General features: G+C 32.7%; 1 protein-coding gene, 1 long non-coding RNA gene and 1 pseudogene across 2 annotated transcripts; 1 reads left to right on the top strand and 2 right to left on the bottom strand.

Annotated features, from left to right (window-relative positions):
* Positions 1 to 1,169: 1,169 nt before the first annotated feature.
* On the bottom strand, positions 1,170 to 4,181 carry LOC145126243 (pentatricopeptide repeat-containing protein At4g14850 pseudogene; annotated as a pseudogene).
* A 2,060-nt stretch (positions 4,182 to 6,241) lies between these two features.
* LOC145126015 (uncharacterized protein At4g28440-like) lies at positions 6,242 to 7,521 on the top strand. Its single transcript, XM_079061417.1, has 2 exons — positions 6,242 to 6,627; positions 7,026 to 7,521. The coding sequence occupies exons 1-2, from the start codon at positions 6,342 to 6,344 to the stop codon at positions 7,211 to 7,213; spliced, it is 474 nt and encodes a 157-aa protein (XP_078917543.1). The 5' UTR covers positions 6,242 to 6,341; the 3' UTR covers positions 7,214 to 7,521.
* Positions 7,522 to 8,528: 1,007 nt separating this feature from the next.
* Positions 8,529 to 9,963, bottom strand: LOC145123878 (uncharacterized). The gene is made up of 3 exons (XR_013715387.1): positions 9,738 to 9,963; positions 9,072 to 9,224; positions 8,529 to 8,988 (listed from the first exon to the last, which is right to left on the bottom strand). It is a non-coding gene; the product is annotated as an uncharacterized LOC145123878 (long non-coding RNA).
* Between the last annotated feature and the right edge of the window lie 294 nt (positions 9,964 to 10,257).

A 10,257-nucleotide genomic window follows, 5' to 3' on the forward strand; every position in this document is an offset into this window, starting at 1 on the left:
ATGTAAGGTGTAACATAAATACTTAAATTTATGATACATGATGAAATTTCAAGGTTCTTAAAATGCATGAAATAGAGGACAGAATGGAACTATAAATTTATAGTATAAGAATGGAAATGAGTATTTGTTGCATGCTTAATTTTACTGTAATTAGAATGTTAGATTATGTCATATGGATAGTTATTAATGTTAAACTACAAGTCTAGAATGTATGTGGTGATAACCTGATGAACATATAAGAAAATTAGTGAAACATAGAGGTTTCACAAAATGACAAGTGTCCTACTTTGTGACCATGGAAATCAAACATAAATACATAATAGTTGTGATATAAAAGTTCCAATATGGAGATGAGACAACATGGAAAGCAACTTAAAATGAAGGGGTTATGCACAAAACGAATAAACTCATTTGTAGTTGAAATGAAAAAGTAATAAGACTAACAAGATGATATTGCTTTCTTTCGGTCCGAGATACAACTTAGGGTTTGCCAAAAGCTTAGCTCGTTTCACGCTTAGTTTAACCTTGGACAATATATACTACTGTAAAGTAGATTTTAAAAAATACAACGTTCGAATAAAAAAATTGAAGTACAATTTCTCAATAAGAAGAAAATGGAAAATACCAAGGTTGTTAAAATCCCAATTTTGATCTTAAGTTCTTACGTTTTTAAGATCCTACAAGTCAAACACTACGATCCTGATCTCACCTCATTATTTATTATATAGCCAAGTGTAAAAAAAATTAGTCTATTCAAGTTAAAATCGAGCATCACAAGTTGCAAGAAGTCTTGTAAAGCATCACCATTTCATCGATACATCTTGAATTAGACAGAACACACTCATAATAATCTTTGTGATCTTATGTCTTTAGTTTATATGATCAAAATGATTTTTTTTCTTCTAATTAAGACGTTTTCTTCTTAAATTTTATGGTTCGTAGCAAAAATAATTATGATTTATCCTTAAGAAGTTAAAGTTGATTCCATTATCGACGTCTTGCGAGCAAATTTGAATATGAATTCATTTTAGTAGAATCTTTCGATCCCGTCCGATTTTACGATCACGATCTTGCAAAACGTAAAATGATCTTAAGTAAGATCCCGATCTTGACAACCTTGGAAAATACAGTGTTATAAATATATACAAAATTGAATTAAATTGTTATAATAAACTAATAAGTTAAACTAAACTGTTATTTCTTGTATTTAGCCCAATTTTATCATTACCTTCCTTTTCGACGAAAACCATGTACAACCCTAGTTACAAGTCCTGTGGTAACCCTTGATGGCCACAAGCGTATCAAGTAATATGTAAATCAGGTATCTACATTAAAATTAAAACCACTAGACGACTTTGTTAAGACTCGTACCCTCACCAATAATCTCCACAACTACAATTTCCGTCTCGGAAATGGTGAAATCGGTTGATGTCTCTAACAATAATCTCTCTCGTGACAACTTTACTAACAAATTTCAAAAAAGTATGACAATCTATGCAAACCCTAAGATTCTTTTTAACCCTAATCGGAGCTCTTGGAGGAGTAGCAATGAGCCCAAAAGCAACCGCAAGTTTCTCACTATGATACAACAAAAGCACCTCCTTTTCACTTGTTGTAACATTATGAAGATCATTTTCCAAAACCGGAACATACCCTTCTTCACGAATCAAATCCATCAACTCCCCAAGTTTTTTAAATATTTCTTCACTCATAGAATGGCTTCTATCTCCTACTATGAATGTGTATACCCTATCTTTAACTTCAATCCAACTCATCCCGGGCTCTTTCTTGACCTTACTATCTTTCATCAACCTCCTTGTATCCGCAACCTCTTCCCATAAACCAACCGATGCGTATATATTTGCAAGAAGAGAATGGGTGCCCGATTTTTCCGGTTCAAGAACAAGAAGCTCTCGGGCAGCCCGTTGACCAAGGTCAACGTTTTTATGAGTTCTTGCAGCACCAAGAACCGCCCCCCAAACCGAAGCATTAGCCTCAAATGGCATCCGACTTAATAAATCCATCGCCTCATCTAACTTTCCCGAACGCCCAAGAATATCAATCATGCACGCGTAATGTTCTTGTGTCGGCTTAATTCCGAAAACGCCCTCCATTGTTTCGAAGTATGTTTTCGCTTGAGTTACCAACCCCGCATGGTTACAAGCAGATAGGACGCTAGCTAGAGTAACGTTGTTAGGGGCAATTCCGTCTTTTAACATTTTGTCAAAAAGCGAAAGTGCTTCTTTCCCGTATCCATGTTGGGCAAGTCCACCAATCATAGCGGACCATGAGACGATACCCTTTTCGGGAACTTCAAAAAAAGCACGACTAGCATCATCTATACTTCCACATCTAGCATACATGTTTACAAGAGAATTCGAGGTATGAACATCGGATAAAAGACCAGATTTTAAGGTATGAACATGGATTTGTTTACCTTGTTCATAAGCAGATAAAATAGCCGAAGCATTTAAAAGAGAGCTACAAATGTAAGAATCGGGCTTAAGTTCCAAATCTTGCATTTTTAAGTAAAGTTTTATAGCTTCTTCACCTTGTCCCGATTGAGCATAAGCAGATATCATAGACGTAAAAGTCGCCAAGTCAGCGATATCCGATTCGTCAAATACCATCTTTGCCCTTTCCACATAACCACATTTTGAATAAGAATCGATAAGACTGTTTATGACAAAAGGGTCGGATTGGAATCCGGTTTTTAAAGAAAGCCCATGGATTTGTTCACTAACATATACATCTTGCAAATTAGCTGAAGATTTGAGGATTTTAATTAAAGTGGTTTCATCAAATCCGATTTCGTCCATATGTTTAGCAAAAAGGGTCAAAGCTTCAATGTCATTTCCGTTTTCAGAGTGTCCAGATAACAAAGCGTTTAATGCAATCAACTCTTTTTTTGGCATCGTATCATATACCCTTTGGGCATCATCCATTTCACCACATTTTGAATATATATTAATAAGCCCACAACAAAGATGAAGATCCAATTCTATTTCTGATTTTATAAGAAAGGAATGGAACTGTTGGCCCAAATCTTGGAGACCTAATCCAGAACAAGCTTTAAGAACACTTGAATAAGTAAACTTATTTGATGTGATTCCTGACCTTTTCATCTTAAAAAATAACTCCAAACATAAATTATAGTATTCATGAAGAACACATCCAGCAATAATTGCATTCCAGGAGACTATATCGGGGTTAGGAATGTGGTCAAAGACTGTTTTAGCATCTTCAAAGTCTTCAACTTTTGAGTACATATCAGCAAGTGCATTACACGAAAAGGGATCAGAAGTGTACCCATGTTTGATTAAATACCCATGAATTTTTCTCCCATGGGTTATATCTTGTAAGCCTGTGCATGCGTTGATTATAGTTGATAAACTGAACTCATCTGGGATAAATCCATTACCAATCATATCTTGAAATAAATCAATTGCTTCTTTAAAGAAATCACCCTGTTTATAACAAGAAAACATTGCATTCCAAGAAACTATGTTTCGGTTTCGGTCTGGAATCTGATAAAAAAGCCTCCTTGAATAAAAAAACTCACCACATTTTGCATATAAATCAACCAATGTATTGGCTACAAAAACATCATTTTGGAAACCAGTCACCATGACAATTCCATGTATCTGTTTCCCTCCAATGATATCCTTCTTCATGGAGCATGCTTTGAGGACACTAGGGAATGTGAATTCGTTACATCTAATACCCAACGAGTGCATCTCTGTAAAAGCCAAAAGCGCCTCTTTGCAGAGACCATTTTTGGCATACCCTGATATCAAAGTGGACCAAGCAACCAAATCTGGTTCAGGACTTTCATCGAGCAACTTGCGTGCAGAGTCAAAAGCTAGACACTTTGAATATAAATTAACCAGATGATTCCTGTGTTTTGGATTATTCTCCAATCTGACTTTGATGAGGTGGGTATGGATCTGTATCCCAGGATAGAGCGACTTGGTTTGACAGCATTGAGATAAGAGTTTAGAGTAGGAAATCGAGTTGGGTGTCCATTCAGCATCGTGGGTGACGTTTAAGATAGTTGTAGTCTGTGGATTTTCAGTGATTATGGCCAGAGATTGTATGCACCTAGCGAAGAAGATGGATTTGTAGAGTTGAATTTGTGGTTGAAGGAGATTGTGGAGGGAAAATAATCGCTGAAGATACATGGGTCGGATCCCATACACAGCACATGTTTTATATCGTATATTTGTATCCTAGGGAATACACACAAGTTTTTATATATACCCTTTAGCTTTTAATAAAGTTCGAATCAGTCCCTTTAGTTATTTAGGATGCCTTCAAAAAATTCATTTTAAATACAACAGTTGGTAGAATGTTGCACACCTGTCTATAATTTGGTAAAATCAAATAGTATATCTTAAGATTAAAGTTGCAATAATCAATATTGCTATTTGAAGTGAAATTACATTCTCGCCTCTAACTTTAATTACTTTTTTGTAACTATTTGTTTGATGGGCGAAAACACAAAAGAATATCAAAAACCTATGCTTAGGGCCCAACTCAAACCTTTTAAAAGAAAATGTACTTTTCCAGGCTTCCAGGTTTGCTCAGACCTCCTTTGGGCCCAACTCAAACACTTTAAAAGAAAATGTACTTTTCCAGGCTTCCAGGTTTGCTCAAACCTCTAAGAATATCAAAAACCCATAAGTAATAATGTAATATAATATATTTGAATAAGGTACTGTATATATAAAATCTGTTTTTTTATGTAGATCAAATAAAACATTGAATAATAACCATTTACGTTAATTTTAAATAAACAAATTATATAATCTTCATTTTTTGGTTTAACCCATTAAATCATTTCATATAATAAGTACCATATATAATTGTCCATATGAACCATATTAAACGTTTAAAGTGGAGTAAAACTGTAAAAGCTATGGAGTTTTAAGGTTTTTGTTACTTATAAATAGGAAGGTGGTGGGAAAAGTTATTATAGATTGTTTAAGGCTTTAAGCAATCAAGCTTTCAGCTCTCATTCAAACATTGTTGAGTGGAATTATTGAGTAAGAAAAGCTATAATATATATATATATATATATATATATATATATATATATATATATATATATATATATATATATATATATATATATATATATATATATTACTTTTTCGTTTTTATCGGTCCCAATTAGATTAGGAATAATATTGTTTTCTGTTCTAGACTTGTGACTAGATTCTCTACCATCAATACAAGCTTTTATGTACATGCTTGTACACATTACAAATGTATGCACATTAATCCTCATAAGTTGTTTGTTTTCCTTCTCCAACAGCAACACAAATTTTTAACAAGTAATTCATTAAAATAACTATGAATCGGCCACAAGATGGGGTCTTTTTAAGTTGTTGTTTCCCTTCTCTATAACTAAATAAATACAATATAATTATTGATTCAACAAAACAAGATATTTAAAATATTTAAAATCGAAGATCTTTTGTAAACTTACTTGGATATAATTCATGATACATGCTAGATCACCATCTTCGTTTATATTTTCAATATTTTTTATTCTATAGATATTGTTTATGAAAGTTTCGAATATATATATATATATATATATATATATATATATATATATATATATATATATATATATATATATATATATATAGTATATTGATATTGATATTGTATTGTATTGTAGTGTTTTTTCTTTTTCTCGTCCATCTCCAACGTCTACTATATATATGAAACTAACTGAAGCTCGTGAGTACTTAGTGAGTTCATTTGCAGGCTAATTATATAACTGATTGGACATAATAAATTGGTTCGTGAAAAATAAATTGCTTTCACAAACCTGTATTAAGCTAAAAATACAGTTGTTATTTTTAAATACGACTCCACACTTTATAGTAATTTCAGTCAATAACTCTAATCTAAATCCAGTTTATTTATGTATAAGTTCATATATATTTATTATTTAAGTTTTTGAGTATACTCATAACTCATAATAAGTAATAATATTTTCTAATAACTTTCTAGACTTTATTTTTTTTTTATTTTTTTTATTTTTCCCTTTTGCGAGTTACTTTTATGAAAGTATTTAAAAGTCATTAGTATCGAGATCACAATTTATCCCGTAAGATTAAAACTTATTTATGAATAAATTTTAATAAAGAAACGTAGAAGGTTCAATTGGTCACATATTCAAACTTGGAGTACTTAAATGGAAACTATCCCAAACCCGAAATCCCCAAAATGCAGTCGAATCCCCGTTGTCTATTAGGGTTAGGGTTTATCGATTGGTGGGGAGTAACTAGTCAACTGACCGACTGAACTTCGATTCCACGGTTGCGATGTCGACAGCGGCGGAGACAGAGATTGATATTAAACAACCAGAACAGGTAGCTCGAGTAGTAACGAAGAGGAAGCCTGTTTTTGTCAAGGTCGGTGATCTAAAACCTGGAACCAACGGCCACACACTCGCCGTCAAAGTCTTGTCTGCCACCACCGTCTTAGACAAGAAATCACGCTATACGTCGTCGTACACTAGTCGCCCCGGAGCTGCTCATACTCGCATCTCCGAGTGCCTTATCGGCGATGAAACCGGCACCGTTCTTTTCACTGCTCGTAACGATCAAGGTCTCTCTCTCTCTCTCTCTCTCTCTATATATATATATATATATATATATATATATATATATATATATATCCATCTCTTTAACGCCTTTTATATGATACTTATCTTCGATCTACAAGTACACGACTTTTATCGATCTGTATCTGTAATTACAGTGTTCAATCTAACCGATTGAACTCGAGGCTTGCATTTGAGCTTTCAATTAACTTTTTCGTACCTCGTCTTGCATTTTTTTGTGGCATATATATGATATTGAATACAAATTGATATCTTTTTGCTGTTCTTCAAGCTAATGAGATAATCTTGAATCAATGCAACAATTGAACTACTTATTTGGGAAAGCAAAGTAATATAGCTATGAAATGTTTGCATATTCTGAACAATTATATGTTCATTGCAGTTGATTTGATGAAGCCCGAAACAACTGTAATAATACGTAATGCAAAGATTGACATGTTCAAAGGCTCCATGAGACTTGCTGTGGATAAATGGGGACGCATTGAAGTTACAGAACCTGCAAGTTTCACTGTGAAAGAGGATAACAACTTGTCTCTGATCGAGTATGAGTTGGTGAATGTTGAAGAATGAATTGAATTTAATTAATGGTATGTGGTATGATTGTTCTTGTGACTTGTGGGTTTTTTGATATACAACTACAAAAGGTTTGGTTTAACCTTTTCGTGTTGATATCTTTATAACACGTATTAGAATTTTACCCTAATGTCATTTTAAGTGGTTTATCTTTTGAAATGATTACATTGGTTGATTCCAAGAAATTATGCTTGTTTGTAGTAAGTTTATTGAATGTGAAAGAAAAAAAAAGTGTAAGATTTGAGTGTTAATAGCAACTTATTAAAGATCACGTGTTTGTGATTCTTGCACTTTTCTAGTCGAAATGTTGAGGTCCTTTTGCCTAGCCTTGTTACATACGACTAAACTGGATATGACAAACTTTCTAGGGCTATTTAGCCTATTTTGGATGACATTTCTTTAAATAAAATGGTTATTATTTTATGTCATTTTGCATTTTTCAAAAAGCATACAACTACTTTTGTCAAATATTTCTAAACAAATAAAAGTTACAACTTCCAGCTTTGAGATTGCAACTTCCAGCTACCAACTTCCAGTCGACTGGGAGTTAGTTTTATAAAATATATTTTTTCTCTAGCTCAACAAAGTTTGTTTGTATATGGTGTTTATTCTCGTTGTCCAAGAAAAAAACATGGATCGTGTTTTGAGGGCCTAGTAGTTCAATTAAATATTTAATGTGCTCCCTACCTTAACAAGACATTTTTTGGAGTAGGTAGTTATAATGGTAGTAGAGGGGAACAATAAGGGATCCATGATTTTCATTCCGTACATATGGTATAATATAATAAATAAATTATTTATATATTAAAACACTGATAACAATTACCTATAGATATTTTCCATGTTTAACTACTTTAAACAAACCATGTATTAAACTATTTGATCTTATAATATACTTAGGTGTAAAACCCGTGTATTACACGGGTTGATCAAACAAAAGATTAAATAATAAAATATAAACGTTAAGTATTTTTTAAATAAAATTTAGAAATAATGAATGAAGAAACCTATTAATTATAATTACTATCATATTTAATCAACTATAATAAATGAAGATTCATTTTGACACGTGTCAACCTATAATGAGTTTTGACACTTGTCATTTTATTATATTTTTGAAATAAATAATATCTACATGTCAATTATTGGTTTTTTCAATTTTTAAATTAAAAGCCACATAATATCCACATGTGGGTATTATTTATTTCAAAAATATAATAAAATAACAAGTGTCAAAACTCATAAGAGGTTGACACGTGTCAAAATAAATCTTCATTTATTATAGTTGATTGATTTATTGACAAAAACTAAATACACACTTGGTAAAATTATATTAAAAAAAAAGCGAACATATTGGTCACAATTTTCATCATCCATTTTGCGTGTTTCATCATTATTTGATTTATTTGCATCTTATCATCTATACAAATCATACAACCAAGGGTTGAACTACATTTTCACACATTTGAATCCAAAACCTTATATGATCAAATATATTGACCAACGATGAAGAAACACAACTTCTTCATTCACTATCTTGAGTGGCTTTTACTTCTACTCATCTTCACTAAAATGTTCAACAAATTCGGAACACAAACCCCATGAGAATTTTCAATTTGATGATGATTAGATGGTACCTTGGAGCTTTGGGATCTTTGTTGTGGTGGTATGCATGATGCTCTTGTAAAGTATAAGGTTCTATTGTCTCGTGGTTTGATTCCTATTAATCGACCTAGAGACACACTGTTGTCTTGAAAGAACGACACCGTTGACTGCAAAAGGCAGAAACACTCATATACAGTTTACCAGATTATAAGAACAGAACAGAAGAATACAAGTAACAAAATGTGAATACCTCGGTGTCTAAGTTGGATGATGAAAATGAAGAAAAGCTTGAACATGGACCATGAAAAGTGCTCGGTTCTCTTGCATCCACAACACCTTCAACACTAAGTCTCATGTTCATACTTCCAAGCCCCAAAGGCCATCCATTTGGCACCTCATGACCCTACAATGAAAGGTTTCCCAAATTTCTTTAAGATCTTCATCATTTTGGGAACAAATTTTTGTGAACTATCCATAATTTTAGTACAGTTTTATTTGAATCTCAAAACAGTGTAAGTTCAACGTGTATACAGTTAAATTCGTAACAACTGGAGAAAATCGTTCATGAATCTTGGCTCTTAAAAAGACTTCAATCTACTGATTTAATTCACATAATCAACAGATAAATTACTCCAATCACTTGTTTCAAAATCAAGATCATCAAGAAAAGAAACTCAGATTGGCGTTCCGTTTTTTCCTCAATACCACACGCAGACACAGAAAGTGTTCATATGAGTAAGTGAAATGAATCTACGATCCAATAAACCAGTGGAAGAAAAAAAAAACTCATAATTGATCACAAACCATAAGAAACAAACCACAAAATTGAACGACAAACTTATTAGTTTCGTATCATAATCAAGACTGATAGTTAATACATTAGAGAGTAGAATTGATGAATTAAAAGATGGGTTACCTGGATAATCATTAAGGAATGCTCGAAGAGATTAAAGAACGTGAAGAAGAATAATACTGAATATGAGGTAAAGCTTGTAATTATTCTTCTGGAAATGAATCTGACATGTGAAGAACACGAGTGATGACTAAGAAGGAGTCGTCTAACCAAAATTTCTGCAATTAAAAACAAGCTTGACAAGTGGCTGTTTCCATAGGCCCCATCTCTCTCTCTCTCTCTCTCTCTCTCTCTCTCTCTCTCTCTCTCTCTCTCTCTCTCTCTCTCTCTCTCTCTCTCTCTCTCTCTCTCTCTCTCTCTCTCTCTCTCTCTCTCTCTCTTTATATATATATATATATATATATATATATATATATATATATATATATATATATATGTGTGTGTGTGTGTGTGGAGGGACGGAGAGAAAGAAAGTGACACTGTTAGACAAATTGGTAGAGAGAATTTATCAATGAATATTAAAGGATGTCATGCAAAACATGAGCAATTAAATATATGTTACCAAGAATTTTTATGATGCATT

The sequence above is a fragment of the Lactuca virosa genome, chromosome 7, assembly GCF_052849685.1.
Source record: "Lactuca virosa cultivar CGN04683 chromosome 7, Lactuca_virosa_CGN04683_v6, whole genome shotgun sequence".
Taxonomy (NCBI): Eukaryota; Viridiplantae; Streptophyta; class Magnoliopsida; order Asterales; family Asteraceae; genus Lactuca; species Lactuca virosa.